At 43.0% G+C, this 23,199-nt stretch overlaps 1 protein-coding gene across 1 annotated transcript; it reads left to right on the top strand.

The window, feature by feature from the left end:
• Positions 1-2,474: 2,474 nt before the first annotated feature.
• igfbp2a (insulin-like growth factor binding protein 2a) lies at positions 2,475-19,421 on the top strand. The gene is made up of 4 exons (XM_061777572.1): positions 2,475-2,880; positions 14,483-14,655; positions 15,883-16,023; positions 19,120-19,421. The coding sequence occupies exons 1-4, from the start codon at positions 2,499-2,501 to the stop codon at positions 19,282-19,284; spliced, it is 861 nt and encodes a 286-aa protein (XP_061633556.1). The 5' UTR covers positions 2,475-2,498; the 3' UTR covers positions 19,285-19,421.
• Positions 19,422-23,199: the final 3,778 nt, after the last annotated feature.

Below are 23,199 nucleotides of genomic sequence, written 5' to 3' on the forward strand. Positions count from 1 at the left end.
AAAGTCCATAGGTATGATTTCTGGTATGATTTCTGGCGTTCCAAGACGCATGCGCCTGAAGTCAATAAGGGACTTTTATCAGTTCCTGAGATCATTGAATATTTTTTTAAGACCAAAATACTTATGGATCTGGGTCCCTAACCCGAAATGGTTTGCTCACAGTCATGCCCCAAGCACCTTTTCTAGGCACGTTGAACTGCTTGAACTGAGCGCTCTGCAATTCAATTTCCTTCAAGACTGTTGAAATACACACATGGCCCGAGGGAGGCTGTAAATCCACCTGACCCAAGTCCAAGGGTCACTGGCACTTCTTTGGTTCTAGCCTTGCATGAAAAGTACTTCCTTCAATATGTGAAGGAGTTGAAAGGAAGTACTATGGTAACAGTACCAGTGATGGAGTGAGGCCATGCGCTACAGGCCATGTCATATGTCGACTACGAAAGTACCGTATTTTCAAGACCATAAGGCGCATATAAAAGTCTTACATTTTCTCCAAAATGGATGGACCGCCTTATAATGCGACGCGCCTTATGTGTGCACCGAGTTCCAAAATCTGTAAATGTTGTGTGACTTTGATGAGCGCTCCGCTTGACTGACTGGGAGCATTTCCTGCCGACACGTTGCTTATATAGAGGAAAGGCGGACGTGACTGAGGACAGCATGCGGATGTTAACGGGGGAAGGGTGCGTGTGAAAGAGGACGCTAAAGGCACGCTCCCAGTAGGTATATAGCGCCGGTATGTGCATTGTGCTAAACAACATTGGTTTGGCTAAGGACCCCAGAAAATGGCACTTACGAAGAGACACACTTACGAAGCACAGTTTAAACTCCAATCTATCAGTTACGCGGAGAAACATGGGAATCGAGCAGCCGCCAGAGAATTCAAGATCGAATCCATGGTTCTCAAGTGGAGGAAGCAGGAAAACGAGTTTAGCCAAGCCAAGAAGACGAAGCTGAGTTTCCGCGGAAACAAGGCGAGGTGGCCAACAAGACCAACTCGAGCAATGGATTAATGAGCAAAGAACAGCCGGGAGAAGCGTCTCTACAGTCACCATTCGACGGTGCAATAACTCGGAGCTTGCCATCATTCCGGGAGGCTTGACGAAGGAACTCCAACCACTGGACATCGGTGTAAACAGGGCGTTCAAAGTGAAGTTGCGAGCGGCGTGGGAGCAATGGATGACAGATGGCGAAGACATCTTTACTAAGACTAGGAGACTACGCCACAATTTGTGAATGGATTGTGGATGCTTGGGCTAAAGTGTCTGCTTGCACTGTTGTTCGAGCTTTTGTAAAAGCCGGCATCATTTCTGAGGAGCCGGACGGCAACGAGACTGACTCCGACAATGACGAGAGGGAACCTGCCGTGTTTGACGGAGAACTTGCCCAGCTGTTCATTTCGGATACAGAAGATGAGGGCTTTGATGGACTTGTGGGTGAGGACTGATTAAAAAAATAACGTGAGTACATTGTTAAATACTTCAATAAAGTACAACCGAACTCAGTTTTGCTCCCGCTGCATTTTTAAAAACATTGTTTTAGCATGCATGCATGCTACCGTATGTGTTAAACTAGCGGATGTTTTACCATGCCTGTGCCCGATAATACGGTGGGCCTTATGTATGTCTTAAATACAGAAATAGACCCCGTAACTGAGACTGCGCATTTTAATACGGTGCGCCTTATGGTCGTGAAAATACGGTAGGTTACACAATCTTCCTAATACAGTTGCGTTTGTGGCATTTAAGAAATGCTTGTTTTTAAACATAAGGTGCAATTTTTATTTAACTTGTAATAGGTAATTGAATCACTTAAGTACACTTTTTTTCCCTCTGTTGATGCGCAGTGTTCATTTTAGAACTGTACATAATGTTACAGTGGCTTACAAGATTAAATATACTTTTTAGGAATCAAACCGGTGCGTCGTTTTTGATGAACACTTGGGCATCATACGCTACTGTAGTTTAATGTTGGTCTTTATGGTGATACTTGGAGAGCTAAGTACCGATATTTTTTGAGGACCACTGTTTTAGAGAGTTAAAGCATATTTTACAAAATAAAAGGCATCGGCCTAATTCATATAAAGTTGTTGTTTTTTAAATTCACCTGACTTTGTTCTTGCATAATGATTTTATGTTGAAAAAATATGACTTCATTCTCTTAATGTTACAACTTTTTTCTCAAAAAATGTAAATTTCTTATTGTAACATTAGGACATTCTTATTCAATCTAAAATAACTTTTGAATTCCTATGGTATTTAGGGGTACACAATCAGGGTGCTTTTATTTAGACTTGGGGGGAGGGGGTCATTGGAAAAATGTCTCCCCTGCAAAAACTTTTGAGACACCCGAGAGCAAAATTGAGAATTGTAGGACCCAGCAGTACCCCTCGCTTCACCTGTTCGCGTACGGAGCGCACAGCGCCTGAACTCACCCTCCCTCCCTCTTTTTTTTTTTTTTTTTTTAAACTTGGTAATGCCTTCCACCAGCCCACGATAATGCCACAAAACCCACGGCAAATAACAATGCTCAAGCTCCACAGCCTGCTGGTCATCACCGCGTCCCTCGCCGGCGCCTCGCTGGCGGAGATGGTCTTCCGCTGCCCGGCGTGCACCGCGGAGCGCCAGGCTCTCTGTCCGCGGCTCAGCGAGCCTTGCGCCGAGATCGTGCGCGAGCCGGGCTGCGGGTGCTGCCCTGTGTGCGCCCGGCAGGAGGGCGAGACGTGCGGCGTGTACACCCCGAGGTGTGTTGCTGGCTTGCGATGCTACCCGTCGCCCGACTCGGAGCTTCCCCTGGAGCAACTGATGCAGGGCCAGGGCCTGTGCCGGCACACGGTCGACACTGACACCACGAGCCAGGAGCACCGGGAGCAGACCAGCGGTCAGTCCGTCTTTTGTCAGTCCTGTCAGCATTGAATCAGTTTGTAAGAGAGAAAAATAAAATCCGGATATAAAATATGAGAGCTGAGTCCCCAAAATGAGCAATAATCAACATTGATGGCTATTTATCATGTCAAAATTAAACGACTTCTGCTTATTTAAAATACACTGTCTTGGTCGCAATAGAAAAAGGCACTTACAGTATACAGATGCTTCTTGCTAATTTACAGCATTAATTAGTCGTGTCTCCTTCATTCAATAATTTTTTTCCCCCGAAACACTGATCACGTGCAAGTCCTTGTTGCACAGACCTGGGTGAAGTGCACATGAGCTTGCAGAAGACAAAAGGAACAGTCGCCCCCAGGCCCTCCACTCTTTCACCATCTCTAGAAATCTGTCTTTAAACCTGCGAGCCAAGGTAGTGGTCAGAATTCTCACAAGCTGCACTCTTTGGTGCTAGAAAAAAATCCCAATGTTGATGTTGACAATTCCTTGAGGGAGTGGAGAGAGCCGGGAGACAGCAGGAGGAATGTTGCATTGTTTGGAAAAGCTGGACTTTAGGCTTTGACCTGGAGTAAGCATACACTGTGGTCTACCTTGAAAATGGGCCGACTGTGTGTGCATGAGGACTCCAGTGAGGCTCATGTGCTTTGTGTTTGTACAAGGACGGGTCACTGCGAAGAGGAAAAGTAAACAGCCTCATTATTTGGCTGATTCTGAGGCCGTCATTGAAGCTTGAGTTGCCGTTTTTTTTTTTTTAATGCTTTGCCAGAATGATACGCTTATTTTGGAGCTCGTGTGCTGGAGAATAAATAATCCTTTGATAATCAGCAGTCATCATGATTTAGTTACTCCTTGATGCAACCTCATGCAGAAGCCATCTTACGTGAAGGCGATGAATCAGAAGGCGCACAAGGCTTCCAACAGCCTCACTTGATTGTTTTACAAGGATGCGAGGATATACGCAGCATCTTCTCCTTGTTGAATGAATGACTCCTGCTAAAGAGTTATCATGTCAATATAATAATAATGATAATAATAACAATAATGATTGATAAGTTCAATTGATCCTTTTGGTTGTTTGAGTTGTTTCTGTGAAGTGTTTGAAAGCGGCATCTTTTCTGTGTACACGTGCAAAAATGGTGATCAGAATCATCTTTATTTTGCCAAGTATGTCAAAAACACACAAGGAATTTGTCTCCGGTAGTTGGAGCCGCTCTAGTACGACAACAGACAGTCAATTGACAGAGAATACTTTTGAGACATAAAAACAGTCACTGAGCAATAAAAGGTCGCTAGTAATCTGGTAATGCCGGTCCAATTTTTTTATTTGTATTTATTTTTTTGACAATTGTGCAAAAAGATGCAGAGTTCTCTAGCAATGGGAGCAGTTTGAATGACTAATAGCGCAATAGTCCGATGCAATGACCACTGTGCAAAGGGCGCCGAGACTTCAAGGAGTGTATGCAGTTTAAAGTGACTAGTAGTGCGATAATCTGGGACAATGTCGATTGTGCAAATGTTGCAGATACTACTCAGTCGATTGTGCAAATGGTGCATATGCTACTCAGGCACATGAGTGGTCAGTATTGGTCAACAACAGATATGCAAATAGTGCAGCGTGGCGAGACTACTACAGTGAGTGCACGAGTAATGTATAATTGGCCTGACAGAAATGTGACAACAAACTCACCAAATTGGCAGCATGTTGCAATGGCCTTGTAAGTTAACTGTTTAAGAAGTTAATGCCAAGAGGGAAGTGGCAGCATGTTGCAATGGCATTGTAAGTTAACTGTTTAAGAAGTTAATGCCAAGAGGGAAGAAGCTGTTGGAATGTCTGCTCGTTTTCGTTTTCATTGTTCAGTAGCGCCTACCTGAGGGAAGGAGCTGGAAGAGCTGGTGACCAGGATGTGTAGGGTCCAAGAGGATTTTGCATGCTATTGTCTTAGTTCTGGCAGCATGCAAGTCCTCAAAGGTGGGTAGGGGGGTACCGGCAGTCTTTTCAGCACTTTTGATTGTCCGTTGCAGTCGGAGTTCGTCCTTTTTTGTAGCAGCACCAAACCAGACTGTGATGGAGGAACACAGGACTGATTCGATGACCGCTGCGCAGAACTGGCTCAACAGCTCCTGTGGCAGGCTGTGCTTCCTCAGAAGCCGCAGGAAGTACATCCTCTGCTGGGCCTTTTTGAGGATGGAGTTGATGTTGAACTCCCACTTCCGGTCCTGAGAGACTGTAATTCCCAGGAACTTGAAGGTCTTGACAGTTGTCGCGGTTGGACAGCGTGAGGGGCAGCTGTGGCGAAGGATGCCTCCTGAAGTCCACAATCATCACATGTGGGTTAAATGTTCAGTGTCAACATAATCCAGCCAATAATTGCACGTGCAATCTCTTTTACGGCATTGTATTCTGCTTCAATTGTCGGCTCAGGCCTTCCTGTGTGGGGTTTGCATGTGTTTTCTCCGGGTACTGTGGCTTCTTCTCAAATTCCATGAAAAACCATGCATTTCAGTTCTCTAAATTGTCCATAGGTGTGATTGTGAGTGTAAATGGTTGTTTGTCTGTCTGTGCTTTGTGATTGGCTGACGACCAGTCAAGGGTGTATCCTGCCCCTGGCCCAAAGTCAACTGGGATTACCTCCAGCTCTCCTGCGACCCTTATGGATGGATGGATGGATGTCTGTTAATGGAAGGACAGTGGAACCTCGATAGAACGGACTAATAGGCGGGGGGGTGGGGCGGGTGAGGGGGTTAGGGGGTCTTCCGATATCACCGGTTGTCCGTGACATTTAAGCACTTTTTTTTTTAGGCCATATGCACCCATATTACTGTAAAGTAAAAAAAATATTATTTTGTAGGTTTTTCGTGGCCTATATCGCCTAAAGTTATTGTAAATACATACAGTACTCCTCATAGGCGAGTCGATTTCAATGAGCCCCGAGAAATTAGTGTGCTTCCTAGTTCCAAATCTGTTGCCAAAGCCAAACGACTTGCCAAAAAAAAAGATAACTGTACCAAAAATAGCATGTTCCAGACTCCAAGGACTCGTGTTTTGTACTCCTCAGAGTTAACGCTGTAGCCTCTATTTCTGCTCTACATACATGAGACAATAGATATTGTGCCGTGAAAAAGTATTGGCCCCCTTCTCAAATTCCTATATTTTTGCTTAGTTTCCCCACTTTCATCTTTAAGATCATCAAACAAATATAAATATCAGAAAATACAATTTAAGTGAACTTAAAATGCTGTTTTTAAACAGCATTTGGTATTTACATTTATTAAGGGGAAAAAAATATTCAAAGTTACCTGGTTCTGTGTAAAAAAGTAATTACCCCCCTTCTTAAATCATGAATTAATTGTGGCTAATCACAATTTTTGTTTAATTTTCACTGATCACTCCCATGCCTGATTACCTCTAGACCTGTCCAATCAAGAAATCACTCAAAATAGTTTTTTGTCAATGTCTTTATGTCTCCAAAGTGTTCTGTAAACTGACTGACTGTTGTACTAGAGCGGCTCCAACTACCGGAGACAAATTCCTTGTGTGTTTTGGACATACTTGGCAAATAAAGATGATTCTGATTCTGATCTGTCCCGACAAAATCAAGTCGGACAAAAGATCTAAAAAAGCTGCAATAAAAGGACAAATTCCAAAACAGTCAAGATATAAAGTAATCTATCTGTCTGCAAAGGGTTATGAAAGCCATTTCTAAAGCGTTAGGATTCCTTGAACACATAGGGACAGCCATTATCCTCATGTGGGGAAAACATGGAACAGTGATGAATCTTGCCAAGAGTGGCTGGCCTACAAAGATTACCCCAAGAGAACAGCAATGACTCATCCAGGTGGACATGAAGGAACTCAGGACAACCTCGAAAGAACTGCAGGCCGCCCTTGCTTCAGTTAGGTCAGTGTTCATGACACAACAATAAGGAGGAAACTGGGCAAAAAACGCATCCATGGCAGAGTTCAAAGACAAAAATCACTGCTGACCAAAAAGAAGATAAAGGTTCATCTTACTTTTGCAAAAAAAAAAAAAAAAAAATCTGATTCCAAAGACTTTTGGGAGAATATTATATGGACTGACAAGATGAAAGTTGAGCTTTTTGGAAGATGTGTGTCTTGTACATCTGGCGTAAATGTAGCACAGCATTTCAGAAAAAGAACATCATACCAACAGTCAAACATGGTGGTGGTAGTGCGATGGTCTTGGGCTCCTTCGTTCTTCAGGACCTGGAAAACCTGATTGAGCTGTGATTTATGAAACCATGAATTTTGCTCTTTACCAGAGAATCCTGAAGGAAAATGTTCAGCCATCAGTTTGTGACCTCAATCTGTAGCATACTTGGATTCTGCAGCAGGATCCATCCATCCATCCATCCATCCATTTTCTGAGCCGCTTATCCTCACTAGGGTTGCGGGCGTGCTAGAGCCTATCCCAGCTATCATCGGGCAGGAGGCGGCGTGCACCCTGAACTGGTTGCCAGCCAATCGCAGGGCACATATAAACAAACAACCATTTGCACTTACATTCACACCTACGGGCAATTTAGAGTTGTTAATTATCATGCATGTTTTTGGAATGTGGGAGGAAACCGGAGCGCCCGGAGAAAACCCACGCAGGCACGCGGAGAACATGCAAATTCCACACAGGCAGGGCCGGGGATTGAACCCCGTTCCTCAGAACTGTGAGGCAGACGCTCTAACCAGTCATCCCCGTACCACCGTCCAGGTTTTGCAGTGGCCTCGTCAAAGTCCAGACTTGAATCCAATTGAAATGCAGTGGCATGACCTTAAAAAGGCCATTCATGCTTGAAAACTCTCAATTTTTGCTGAATTCAAACAATTTTACAAAGAAGAGTGGGCCAAAATATCTCCACAGAGTTGTGAAAGACTCATTGCCCGTTATAGAAAACGCTTAATTTCAGTTGTTGCTGCTGTGGATGGCCCAACCAATTATTTGGTTTAGGGGGCCATTACTTTTTCACACATGGCCTGGTAAATTTGAATAGTTTTTTCCCCTTAATTAAGGAAATCACCACTTAAAAACAGCATTTTAAGTTCTCTTGGGTTATACAGTGGGGCAAAAAAGTATTTCGTCAGACACCAATTGTGCATTGTATACCTCACCCTATGAGAGACAAAATGAGAGGGGGGGGGAAAAATCCAGAAAATCACATTGTCTGATTTTTAAAGAATTTATTATATTATAGTGGAAAATAAGTATTTGGTGAATAACAAAAGTTCATCCCAATACTTAGTTATATACGCTTTGTTGGCAATGACAGAGGTCAAACCTTTTTTGTTAAGTTTTCACAAGGTTTTCACACACTGTTGCTGGTATTTTGGCCCATTCCTCCATGCAGATGTCCTCTAGAGCAGTGATGTTTTGGGACTGTCGCTGGGCAACACAGACTTTCAACTCTCTCCAGAGATGTTCTATGGGGTGAGCTCTGGAGACTGGCTAGGCCACTCCAGGACCTTGAAATGCTTCCTACGAAGCCACTCCTTCGTTGCCCAGGCGGTGTGTTTATGGATCATTGTCACGCTGAAAGACCCAGCCACGTTTCATCTTCAATGCCCTTGCTGATGGAAGGAGGTTTTTCTCTCAAAATCTCATGATACATGGCCCCATTCATTCTTTCCCTTACACGGATCAGTCGTCCTGGTCCCTTTGCAGAAAAACAGCCCCAAAGCATGTTTCCACCCCCATGCTTCACAGTAGGTATGGTGTTATTCGGATGCAACTCAGCATTCTTTCACCTCCCAACACAACAAGTTGAGTTTTTACCAAAAAAGTTCGATTTTGGTTTCGTCTGACCACATGACATTCTCCCAACCCTCTTCTGGATCATCCAAATGCTCTCTTGCAAACTTCAGACGGGCCTGGATATGTACTGGCTTAAGCAGGGGGACACTTCTGGCACTGCAGGATTTTAGTCCCTGGCGGCCTAGTGTGTTCCTGATGGTAGACTTTGTTACTTTGGTCCCAGCTTTCTGCAGGTCATTCACTATGTCCCCCCATGTGATTCTGGGATTTTTGCTCACCGTTCTTGCGATCATTTTGACCCCACGGGGTGAGATCTTGCGTGGAGCCCCAGATCGAGGGAGATTATCAGTGGTCTTGTATGTCTTCCATTTTTTAATAATTGCTCCCACAGTTGATTTCTTCACACCAAGCTGCTTACTTATTGAGTAAGATTCAGTCTTCCCAGCCTGGTGCAGGTCTACACCTTGGTGTCCTTTGACAGCTCTTTGGTCTTGGCCACAGTGGAGTTTGGAGTGTGACTGTGTGCGGTTGTGGACAGATGTCTTTTACACTCATAACGAGTTCAAACAGGTGCCATTAATACAGGTAACGAGTGGACGAAAAAGGAGCCTCTTAAAGAAGAAGTTACAGGTCTGTGAGAGCCAGAAATCTTGCTTGTTTGTTGGTGACAAAATAGTTATTTTCCACCATAATCTGATAACAAATTCTTTAAAAATCAGACTATGATTTTCTGGATTTTTCTTCTTCTCATTTTGTCTCTCATAGGTGAGGTATACTTATGATGAAAATTACAGGCCTCTCTCATCTTTTTAAGTGGAAGAACTTGCACAATTGGTGGCTGACTAAATCCTTTTTTTGCCCCACTGTATTTGTCAGATTTTTTTTACACTTGTTTGATGATCCTAAACATTAAAGTGGGGAAACTATGCAAAAATATAACAATTTGAGTAGGGGCCTAGTATTCTCTAAGCATTGTCACATGGCCGTCACGTAATTGCCCCACATTCAACAAAGCCGCCACGTAGACACGGGGACAAAGTCTTTCAAAATTCTATCTAATAATATTGTTTATCGGTGACCCGGAAATATGTCAGTCCCATTCTGTGCCTGCATTTTACCACAGCGCCAGTAAACAACAGTGGCCAATTCTGGAACTAACAGACTTTGTCAACAGCATTTTAAGCGGGAAACGGAAACCATTTTTGGACACATTGTTCACATCTCGACGGCCTGTTTTATCCAATGTCCATTATTTCGTGGTCCGTTTTATCGAGATTCCTTCCACCTTATATGAGTCTGAAAGAGTGGGGACAGGGCCGTGTATAATCGCGCTAGAAACCTGCTGACTAAAGAAATTAACATTGCAAAGAGGAACTATGCAGCAAAGTTGGAAAAACAGTTTAGCGCTAACGAGTTCTAAATCAGTCCGGCATGCATTCCAATTGCTGACTAATTACAAGCGACGATCCCCCCAAACTGAGAACAATAGCACATTAGCCAACGACTTGAATACCTTCTACTGCAGATTTGAAAAGGACACTTTCACACCCCACACCCATCAGGCCGCACCCCCGACTACAATCACACCTCTGACTTCTGCGTTTACCATCCAAGAACAGGATGTGAAACGCATCTTCAAACAACAAAATATTAACAAAACGGCAGGCCCAGACCATGTGTCCCCATCCTGCCTCAAAGTCTGCGCGGACCAGCTCGCGCCAGTCTTCACTCAGATCTTCAATAGATCTCTGGAACTGTGCGAAGTACCATCCTGTTTCAAACGCTCCACCATCATTCCAGTCCCCAAGAAACCTGCAATCTCGGGTCTAAATGACTACAGGCCTGTCGCCTTGACATCTGTGGTCATGAAGTCCTTTGAACGTCTCGTGCTGAACCACCTCAACAGCGTCACAGGTCCCCTGCTGGACCCCCTGCAGTTTGCCTACCGAGCGAACAGGTCTGCGGATGATGGAGTCAACATGGGACTGCACTTCATCCTTGAACACCTCGACAGTGCAGGGACTTATGCGAGGATCCTGTTCGTGGACTTCAGCTCAGCGTTCAACACCATCATCCCTGAACTTTCATCCAAGCTTCTCCACCTCAGCATCTCACCTGCCATCTGCCAGTGGATTTACAGCTTCCTGATGGGCAGGATACAGCAGGGGAGGCTGGGAGAGACCACCTCATCCACACGCAGCATCACCACTGGGGCGCCCCAAGGTTGTGTCCTCTCTCCGCTGCTCTTCTCTCTCTACACGAACGACTGCACCTCAGCGCACCCGGCTGTCAAACTCCTCAAGTTTGCAGATGACACCACTGTCATCGGCCTCATCAAGGACGGTGACGAGTCTGCATATCGACAGGAAGTGGAGCGGCTGGAGCTGTGGTGTGGCCGACACAACCTGGAGCTGAACACGCTCAAGACTGTAGAGATGATCGTGGACTTCAGGAGGCATCCTTCGCCACAGCTGCCCCTCACGTTGTCCAGCTGCCTTGTGTCAACCGTCGAGACCTTCAAGTTCTTGGGAATTACAGTCTCTCAGGACCTGAATTGGGCAACCAACATCAACTCCGTCCTCAAAAAGGCCCAGCAGAGGATGTACTTCCTGCGGCTTCTGAGAAAGCACGGCCTGCCACCGGAGCTGCTAAGGCAGTTCTACACAGCGGTCATCGAATCAGTCCTGTGTTCTTCCACCACAGTCTGTTTTGGTGCTGCTACAAAAAAGGAGAAACTCCGACTGCAACGGACAATCAAAACTTCTGAAAGGATTGTCGGTACCCCCCTACCCACCCTTGAGGACTTGCACGCTGTCAGAACCAAGACAAGAGCGTGCAAAATCCTCTCAGACCCTCCACATCCCGGTCACCAGCTCTTCAAGCTCCTTCCCTCAGGTAGGCGCTACCGATCAATGCAAACTAGAACTAGCAGACATTCCAACAGCTTCTTCCCTCTTGCGATCAACTTCTTAAACACCTAACCTACAACTCTATTGCAACATGCTGGCAATTTTATTTTTTACTTGAGTTCGTCGTCACATTTCTGTGGGGCCAATTATATATTACTCGTGCACTCACAGTAGCAGTCTCGCCACGCTGCACTATTTGCATATCTGTTGTTGACCAATACTGGCCACTCATGCCAGAGTAGCATCTGCTCCATTTGCACACTGACTGTGGAGTATCTGCAACATTTGCACAATCAACATTGTCCCAGATAATCGCGCTACTCGTCACTTTAAACTGCATACACTCTTTGAAGTCTCGGCGCCCTTTGCACAATGGTCATTGCACCGGATTATTGCTATATTATTCATTCAAACTAAGTTCTAGAGGACTCTGCATCTTTGTACAATTGTCAAAAAAATATATATATATGTACCGGCATTACCAGATAACTATTAACCCTTTATTGTTCAGTGACTGTTTTTTTGTCAATGTCATTATGTCTCAAAGTGTTTTCTGTCAATTGACTGTCTGTTGTCGTACTAGAGCGGCTACAACTTCCGGAGACAAATTCCTTGTGTGTTTTTTGGATATACTTGGCAAATAAAGATGATTCTGATTCTGAACATACAACAAAGACTTTTAGTTACAATACAATGAGACAGAGAGAAACATTTGTATCGATACAATATACATACAACATAGTAGTAAGACACAATGCAACCTCTGTCTGTCGCCTAGATCATTATGATTTATGCAACAAACAACCTATACCCCAATAACCCCATATTTGTCTGTATGGAGCGGTAACAATGTCAAGTACATCAGTGATCCTGGAAGTGAGAGCCAGAGTGGAAAGAAACAGCAGTGCCATCTGAAATAACATGGTTAGCTAACAAGAGGCATTCCTGTCCAGTCGAAGCCTGCAGGACTGAAATAGCCCAGAGATAATCCTTCCCAAAAAAAATCCTCCACCCCACCACCGCAGACTTCTCCAAAAACAGTGCCATAGACCCCTGCCACCTCCTCTACTCCCAATCAAGGAGGGAACTTTACAAGTAGCTGTGCCTAGAAGTTTTGTGCTTGTACCGAGAAGCAGAATAACCTTTCACCCTCCTCTGTTCTAAAGACTGATTTAAAACTCTACAAAAACCGCTTTGCTACTGCTGTACCATCGCCACAGGGCTCATTTTATCCATTCATACTTTACATCCATTTCTATAGTGCTTGTCGTCAGTAGGGTCACCTAGCTGACTTTGAGTGAGAGATGGGATACACACAGGACTGGTCGCCAGCCAATTGCTGGGCACATTAAATGAACCTAGTTTGCATGTTTTGGGAATCTGGGAGGAAGCCAGAGCCAAACTTGACAACTGTGAGCCAGACACCACCATTCCGGTGCAGGGATCATTTAAGGTTACATAAAAATGCATAGTGGTAGTCATCTCCCATGTTGCCAGTTGTCAGTTCCGCAAGCAGACCCATCCAAGCATGCATGAGCAATACGCATCACCTTTGGATGCTCTTAATGCTACACTGTAAGTCTCTGAATGAGCATTGAACTTTTCTTTCATGGCATCATTAATAATTGTGCAGATGTGTGAATGAGCTGACACTGTAAATGTTCATTGAGGATTTTTTTTATAGGGCTGCATGTACAGTATGTGAAATAAATTTACCATTTGTTGGTGAGCGAGATGCATGTAAATATACTGTATATATGCTTGTTAAAGAGTGTATGCGTGTGCGTGCATGCGTGTATGTGTGTACATGTAAGCATGCCAGAACATGTCTGAACGGTGCTTTGAAATGAAAGGTAAACACATCTTTCTTCTGCAGTTTTTAGAAAACCAGTTCCACATAGTGATTTAAATGGTTGATTGACAGCTGTGCTTCTATGCACAGTATTACCAACATACTTTATGTCAAATCCAACATGAAAATTGTTTCTTTCTCTTGAGTTATGAGCCAATCATTCTCATATTGGAATGACAGACTGTAATGTTCACATTAATTCGGTTCTCTTTTTTAAATTCTGATTTATACTTGGGACTTTTGTGCAGCAATTTAACCAACCAATTGGGCCTGAGCAGACCCATTAAAAGCCATCTGAGTGCTCTCCATAAACAAAAGTGAATGAGCCACTATTCGCTCTGCTGACCTGAATCTTGACGTGACACCTCTGGCCTTTGTGCATTCTGGGAATCTGTCATGGATCAGATATAGAAAGGAACTCATTGTCTGGGGATTAATTAAAGCAGTAGACTGGACAGTTGGCCTGCACCTCTGTTCATACTGCTGATCCGAGCCCACCGAGGCCTAACTCCCCATAAAAAGAAGGAGGGGTCTGCTGGGGTGGTCCTCTGTGGTTGGGTGCATCTACATACAGTTCAAGAGATTGTGGCCTTTGCCCTTTACAAATTGTGCATTCATGTGTGGAGCTTCCTAGACTTTAGACCTATAGGGTTTGTCATAAGACGGTTGTATAAATTAGGCAAGTGCGCAAAGGCCGTGTACACGGAACAGTTTTTAACTGAAAAACAGCTATTTTGGAACCTAAAACACCAACATTTGATAATGGGTCACAAAGTATGTTATACACACTAAACCTGTTATTATTTAATTCATAAACACTAAAAATGTAAGCATGGCAGACACATATCTGTATGTGACATTATGGCCTGTCTAGTACAGCATTTTAATTCATTTCAGCAAATACATAAAAGGGACTCATTTGTCATCTGTTTAAAAACTCACATCACGTTTTTGTGGGACATAGTTTTGGTTTTACCTTGAAGAACAGAAAAGAGCCTTATTTTCATCAGTGCTGTATCCCTAAATTTATCAGAGATGGTCTCTAACGATGAGTCATCTCCCCTCCTCCTGCAGGTGAGACTATGGAACTGTTGTCCGAGTCAGGTCTGAGTGACGTCCGCATACCCAATAAGGAGGGCACCTGGATGGGAGCCAAGGAAAGCGCTGTGCGACAACATCGTCAAGAGATGATGACCAAAATGAAGACCAATAAGGTGGAAGAGCTTAAACCTACAAGACCCAAACAGGTGAGGATAAGCCAGGAATTTATGTACTGGTAATGGAGTCTGCTTCATGTACCCTTTATTAAGGCAGGTCCCTCTTTTGGAATAAGGTTGGATTCACAATGCAGGTCTAAATGCCCAATTCAGAGCTTATGCATATATCAGATTTTCTGACTATTTATTTACATATAGATTTCAAGTGACAGCTATTCATTATCCCTGTGTTGACATTTAAGTGAATACAAGAAACAATCCACATGCATGGATGCACAAACTGTTACGTAACTGTCAACACTGCGCAGTGACAACACAAAAGTAAACAACAAAAAACACTGCCGAGCACTGTCGACTATTATTTTCCTTATTTCGCCATCTATACACCTCTAAATACCATATTTACACCATATTTATTGTAAATAAATACAATTAATAATAAAAACAAAAAAATCACAACTCAAACATTTTTTAGAAGGGCTTGCAACAGAAGAAGTATAAACAGCAATCTTTTTCTTGGACTACACCACACGCTTGGTCTTTTCTCCATTCACAAATGTCTGTAGAAGTGTGTGTGGTGACAACTGAATTCTGTTTTTACAACACATCAAGTAATTAACACTGATCTGAATCTGAAACATGCATAATGAGTGAGCAGTGGTATCGATGTCAATTACAGTATTTGATTTTTTTAAAAAAGTTAAGAATCCATCCATCCTCTGAAAAATTGTGTGTGACTGGATTTGACCATATTGATAGAAACTTGACTGCTGCTGTAACATATAATTACAGAACTCACCTGCTTCAGGCTGTCTTGCTTGCGTGCTGCTGCTTGTTGCCTAACTTGTAGCAAACATACAGTACATCCAGTGGTGGTGGTTAGGGCCAGCAAGGCCTTCGATGCTGACCTATATACTATCAGAGGCACAGACCCACATTTACAGGCCAAATTCAAATATTTGTTTCATGGAATTATATTAATTTCATAGTGTTTCTCTTGGCTACACTACTTCCAGTGCAATATATACACGTTAGACTTTAGCCTCTATGTGCTGCCTTGTAAATCTAATCTGCCCAGAGCCTTCAGAATGAGTCGTGCTTTGTAACTGAAACTATACGTATTAGCAATGGGAAAAGGGCAATTCTTTAACCTATTAGATTTCCAATTCAGAGTGAGTACTATCAATAAATTTCTCTGAAGCAGCCGCAATGGTCCACCCCACCCATGCTGACTGTGTGCCTTGTTTTGGGTATAAGACTCCGTGTCAGCAAGAGCTGGACCAAGTGCTTGAGAGGATCTCCAAGATGCCCTTCAGAGATAATCGAGGTCCCCTAGAGGACCTTTATGCCCTGCACATCCCCAATTGCGACAGGAGGGGGCAGTATAACCTCAAACAGGTGAATAAACCATTTCATGTTGTTTGCAATAGGCGCCATGCTACTTCCAGGAAAAGTGATAGACTATACTATACCTCTTGTTGTGTTTGGGGTTGCACTGCCACATATACCCCAAAAGGTTTAGTTGTTTTAAAGAATTGTAAAAAAATATATATAAAGATTAATCCAGCAAAACCTGTGCGTGAGTAGGATAAATCAAGTGGATGTCATTAATATTTGTACAGAGAAGGAGGTGTAATTGCCATGTCTAGAGGGACAGACTGATAATCAAACCTCCATCATTGGCAGGGGCGCAGAAGACGGCAATTTGGAACTGGGGGGCAAAGTACGACCCATCTTATTTCAACAATCACATAATGTTACAGCTTGTGACACAGGTGATGTGCCACCACCTGTGTGCGGTGGTGGCACGATTAAAGGAGAAACGAAAAATATGCAGAACTTATATTTTAGGATCACATTCGTCAATGTCAGAATATTGTCGAAATATTTTTCGTCTTACAGCTGTCATCCAAGTCATCCGACGTCCAACCCGTGATTGGTTGACAATGTGGCACATTTGTAATGCTTTAACATGTCGCACAACCGTAAGAGCCACAAATATGAAGAGAAGAATTGATACGCCAGTGTGCTGCTGTCGCCCGGCTAACCGACATGACTGTGTGGCAGCCACATTACCAGGGGCAACGTTCCCATAAAAGGCAACGTATGGACAATAAAATAAGTCATAGCTTGCTCATTTCTCAACCGATTTTCATGAGGTTTACTTTTTTGTTCATAAATATGGCACGGTGGACGACTGGTTAGCACATCTGCCTCACAGCTCTGGGGACCGGGGTTCAAATCCCGGCCCCACCTGTGTGGAGTTTGGATGTTCTCCCTGTGCTTGGGTGGGTTTTCTCCGGGCACTCCGGTTTCCTCCCACATCCCAAAAACATGCGTGGTAGGTTGATTGTAGACTCTAAATTGCCCGTAGGTGTGAATGTGAGTGTGAATGATTGTTTGTTTCTATGTGCCCTGCGATTGGATGCGATTTACCCCGCCTCTTGCTCGAAGATACAACCCCAATTCCAATGAAGTTGGGACGTTGTGTTAAACATAAATAAAAACAGAATACAATGATTTGCAAATCATGTTCAACCTATATTTAATTGAATACACTACAAAGACAAGATATTTAATGTTCAAACTGATAAACCTTTTTCTTTTTAGCAAATAATCATTAACCTAGAATTTTATGGCTGCAACACATTCAAAAAAAGCTGGGACAGGTGGCAAAAAAGACTGAGAAAGTTGAGGAATGCTCTTCAAAAACCTGTTTAGAACATCCCACAGGTGAACAGGCTAATTGGAACAGGTGGGTGCCATGATTGGGTATAAAAGGCGCTTCCTTGAATTGCTCAGTAATTCACAAGCAAAGATGGGACGAGGTTCACCTGTTTGTGGACAAGTGCGTGAGAAAATAGTTGGAACAGTTTAAGGACAATGTTCCACAACGTACACTTCCAAGGAATTTAGGGATTTCATCATCTACGGTCCATAATATCATCAAAAGGTTCAGAGGATCTGGAGAAAGCACTGCATGTAAGCAGCAAGGCCGAAAACCAACATTGAATGCCCGTGACCTTCGATCCCTCAGGCGGCAGTGCTTAAAAAACCGACATCAATGTGTAAAGGATGACACCACATGGGCTTAGGAACACTTCTGAAAACCAATGTCACTAAATACAATTTGGCGCTGCATCCGTAAGTGCAACTTGAAACTCTACTATGCAAAGCAAAAGCCATTTATCAACAACACCCACAAACGCTGCCGGCTTCTCTGGGCCCGAGCTCATCTAAGATGGACTGATGCAAAGTGGAAAAGTCTTCTGTGGTCCGACGAGTCCACATTTCAAATTGTTTTTGGAAATTGTGGACGTTGGGTCCTCGGGGCCAAAGAGGAAAAGAACCATCCGGACTATTATGGGCGCAAAGTTCAAAAGCCAGCATCTGTGATGGTATGGGGCAGTGTTAGTGCCAATGGCATGGGTAACTTACACATCTGTGAAGGCACCATTAATGTTGAAAGGTTTTGGAGAAACATGCATATGCATATCCAAGCAACGTCTTTTTTATGGACGCCCCTGCTTATTTCAGCAAGATAATGCCAAACCACATTCTGCACATGTTACAACAGCGTCGCTACGTAGTAAAAGAGTGGGGGTACTAGACTGGCCTGCCTGCATTCCAGACCTGTCTCCCATTGAAAATGCGTGGCGCATTATGAAGCGCAAAATACGACAACGGAGACCCCGGACTGTTGAACAGGTGAAGCTGTACATCAAGCAAGAATGGGAAAGAATTGCACCTACAAAGCTTCAACAATTAGTGTCCTCAGTTCTCAAACGTTTATTGAATGTTGTTAAAAGAAAAGGTGATGTAACACAGTGGTAAACATGACCCTGTCCCATCTTTTTTGGAACATGTTGCAGCCATAATCTGGGGGATGTGTCGTCGCATGCCCAGTACTATCGGCGTCCATGATATTCAAGTTTGTGGAAACCTTTTGTTCACAGGTTTGTATTAAATGTTTGGCTGAGTTGTCATTGACTAATTTAGCAAAACATACAGTAATGGCTAGGCTGCCAGTAGACAACAGCACGCTATCCATTTCAGCGTAAAAAGAGCACATATGTGTCATTAATCCAAGCAACAGAAAAGTCAATTAATAAGCCAGTCCCTCATTGATCATGTTAACTATGTCTGAATTTCCATTGTGTCTATTTTTTAATCAATTTACCTGTTTAAATAAAAATGACATCCCTTTGACTGACATTTCCAAATGACCTAAACCATCATTCAAGCCATTTAAATGTTTTCCTCAGTCGCTCTGTCTTGGTCAAATGACATGGAAGGGTTTGTTTACTAGTGGAAAGCTCTGTCTTCTGTCCCGCAGAAATAAGTGTGACATCATGTTAGAAATGTCTATACAGGCATTCAGAGGTTGTTGTTGTTTTTTTTTTTTTTTGCATTTTATACTAATACAGTTGAATTTGTGATACAGTTCTTATTTTGTAAGAAAATTGCTGCTGACTGAAAAAAAATTTGTTTCAGTGCAAGATGTCTCTTTATGGTCAGAGGGGCGAGTGCTGGTGTGTAAGCCCCCACACCGGCCGACCCATCCCAGCAGCCCCAACTGTGCGGGGCAACCCCAACTGCAGCCAGTACCTTCCAGAGCTGGAGCTGGAGCTGGAGCTGGCCAACATGGAGCAGATATAATGATAATAAAACAAAAAGGAACTATAAAGCATATGGCTACAAACAAAAGTATGTACCCAAGGTTAACTTGCAATTGTTTACCCTCAGAGAGAGCATTATGTTAAACTTAACGTGTAATAAAAAGATTTGTAGATTCAGTGGGCCACTTTGCATTTATTTTTTGTCTTTAAACCAGGCAGTAATGCATAGAGATACGAGTTTAATAGGTTCTGTTACTATGCTCGTATCTCAAATTGTTTTTCCTCATTGAAATGAAAGGAAATGCCATTAATTAATCCATTCTAGCGCCCCCCTCAAAAAAAAAAAAAAAAAAAAAAAATTTTGTCATGTGGTTTTGAATAAGACAGAATCCACACTATAATATTGTATCGTACTTGATGAAAAGATATGGTAATGACGTCCATCCATCCATTTTCAACTCCACTTATCCTGGTTAGGGTCGCGGGACGCTGGAGCCTATCCCAGCTAACTTCGGGCGAAAGGCGGACTACACCCTGAACTGGTCGCCAGTCAGTCGCAGGGCACATATAGACGCAGACAACCATTCGCACTCACATTCACACCGTCACTGCGTGGGAACTGAACCCAGGCTGCCCTCACCAAACTCAGGCGAGTGTACCGCTACACCATCAGTGACGGTGATGACATAATTAAATAAAATTTAAAGAATTCATCCATTTTTGCCACATTTCAATTTAATTGAAATTTTGCTGCTCCCTCTGGTGTGGACACTTTGGCCAACTCTTGGCAGTATAATATAGACATGCGGATATGAATGGAGCCGATCAAAACTCCTCAATAAGCCGAAGTAATATTAGTTGTTCTTCGCTGAGGATAAAGAATATACAGTATGCCAGTGAGTATTGTGATACTGTCTGTCTACATGTTTCTCCACCATTTCTGTTCAAATATCTGTTGCTTAAAGGGTTATAACACAGCCACACTAATGCTATTCATTAGGCCATCAAGAATTTAGAATTTTTTGTTACCATTAAATGAACAGGAGGATGGTGACGGTGAAAGAAAGTCTAATTGAATTGCTGTTGCTCATCCACATTGGACTCATCTTACCACCAGCACCACAGAACCGCATGCAAATTACAATTCAAACTGGTATGTGGCCAAAAGCACTTTGATTTTCATACAAACTCAGCGGCCATACACATGCACCCAGTTGCTATCACCCAGGTGGATTTTTTTTGTCTGCGTTTTGAGGCTGATAGACGAATACAGGCCACACCGGGCCTTTACATATAATTTGCGTGCAAGTCCCAAAAGATTTGAGTGAACTTTTCTGGTAGGGCATGGCACATACACACACACACACACGCACACGCACACACACAGTATCATCAGGAACCTGAACACATACTGCACACACATTTACTGAAAATTTAAAAAAATTACCTGTGTTTGTTTATATGTGCCCTGTGATTGGCTGGTGACCAGTTCAAGGGTGTACCCCGCCTCTTGCCCAAAGTTCGCTGGGATAGGCTCGAGCACGCGTGCGACTCTAGCGAGGATAAGCGGTACGGAAAATGGATGGATGGACTTGAAAACCGTTCTCTTACTTTACTTTAGCAGGGCTGTCAAACTAATTTGTTTTTTCACGGGCTACATGTTAGTCATGGTTTCCCCCAGGGGAACTTTATGGCTGTGAAACCATATAAATGTATAATTGTCATATAAAAGGTGCTGTGCTGGCTCTTATGTTTGACAGTCGTGCTCTAGTGCTTCTCCCATTTGTTTCAATTATGAATGATAAATACGCATAGAGACAATATTACATCCCAAATTACTAGAAAAAAAATTGGCTTGGCAAAATACAGGACCTTTAAAGTCAAGTGTAAAGTTTTCACAGTCAGTGATGGTGTGAGGTGTCATGTTATCTGCAGGTGCTGGTACGGGTGGGTGATAAGGGCAAATAAAAATATCTCGATATTGTGGTTTATTTCACGACACCAATAATTTGACGATATCCTATTAAAAAAAACGGTATGAATCTCTACTTTCTTCCCAGGACATTTATCCAGGACATTGCACAAGAATATTGTATGGCAATATTTAACAATTAATAACTTCAAGTTACGTGCGGCACGATTAGCCAACTGGTTAGAGCATCTGCCTCACAGTTCTGAGGACCGGGGTTCAAATCCCGGCCACGCCTGTGTGGAGTTTGCATGTTCTCCCTGTGCCTTGGTGGGTTTTCTCTGGGCACTCCGGTTTCCTCCCACATCCCAAAAACATGCGTGGAAGGTTGTTTGAAGACTCTAAATTGCCCGTAGGTGTGAATGTGAGTGTGAATGGTTGTTTGTTTATATGTGCCCTGCGATTGGCTGGCAACCAATTCAGGGTGTACCCCGCCTCCTGCCCGATGATAGCTGGGATAAGCTCCAGCATGCCCGCAACCCTAGTGAGGAGAACGGCTCAGGAAATGGATGGATGGAACTTCAAGTTACGTCCAGGGTGTATACAGGAGAATATGCCAAATCAGGTTTGCACAATAGTGTTTTTCTTAAGATTTTGTTTAAAAAAAAATGTAAATAAATCTCCAAAAATTAAGATGACATAAAAATGTAATCCTAATGAAATATTTTAAACCAAACAGACAGGTTTGTCACTGCAGCACACACTGGCATACAAATTTGGCTAGAACACTGCAGAAAGAAAATGTAGTTGATGGCGTTCTTTGTATCTTGCCAAGGTTTACTTGTTTTTGTCATATAGGTTGTGTTTGCTAAATGACTCAGCAAGGGTTTTCTGAGTGTGTTTTGCAGATTTTCTAATCTTTAGCAGAAGTCGTCTATGGATGGCTGGATGGATACTTCATTCAACCCCGTGAGGGAAATTAGATTTACTAGCTTCATAACAAAGTTTTAATGCCTTTTCACATGAGAAGGTGTTTCTTATGAAGAGTGAAATGGAAAAAAAGATCAAGCTTTACACTTGCGAGCACATGCACACACACGCAATTTTGAAACGATGATATATGACCAGCGCCGTCCGATCTATTCCTTTCGCTTCTAAACTGGCCGCGTTTGGGAAGCCAGCACACACATCGGTGGCCTGTGTCATTTTCCTGTTGGCCAACAACAAACTATACATGCGTTCCATTGAGGTCCATTGTTTCAATTCACCCACTTGTTAAGCTGCTAAACTCCTGAAAAGGTTGCTCGGCCCGCTAGTTTATTTTGCCTGCCACAGAGTCACGTGACTGAATCATGTCCGATGATTTGGGGAGTGAAGACTTTCATCCACTTCCTCCTTTCTTTCCTCCTCGTCAGTGTACCCGTTCGGTTGTTTTATTTTAGAGACAGTATGAATACTCAATAACGTAAAATTGCACATCGTTGAAGCAATGTTCAGGATTATGTCGAAAGCGATATATATCGCCCACCCCAAGGTGTTGGTCTACTGTGTTTTCTCAAGTTCAAAGTCAACACAGCTGTTTACCAGGTACTTTTAGACCACTTTATGCTTCCTTTTGGTTAGAAGCTTATTGGGGATGCTGAGACACCAGACCCAATAATGTACTGTAGATTAGCTGAAGCCTGCTATCAAAGTAACCTGGGCTTCCATAACACCTCAACAATGTCACAGACTGAGCACCTCCATACCACTCTGCATTAATGCAGGAATTAAGGCAACTAAGTGTTGACTGCATATGAATGAAGATGCTTTTCAGAAGGCCAACATTTCTACATTAAAAATAACAAAAAAACAGTTTGACTGGTTCTCATGGATTATTAAAATGTTTTAGATGGTGAATATGGGTTTTTGTTAGCTATAAATTGTAATAACTAATCAAATAAAATATTGAAATATTTCACTCTGTAGTTGTTAGTGTCGACTGTAACAATATATATAATATTAATATGAGTTTTATTTTTGAAATAAACTACTTGAATAAATAAA

This window comes from Phyllopteryx taeniolatus, chromosome 1 (genome assembly GCF_024500385.1).
Source record: "Phyllopteryx taeniolatus isolate TA_2022b chromosome 1, UOR_Ptae_1.2, whole genome shotgun sequence".
Taxonomy (NCBI): Eukaryota; Metazoa; Chordata; class Actinopteri; order Syngnathiformes; family Syngnathidae; genus Phyllopteryx; species Phyllopteryx taeniolatus.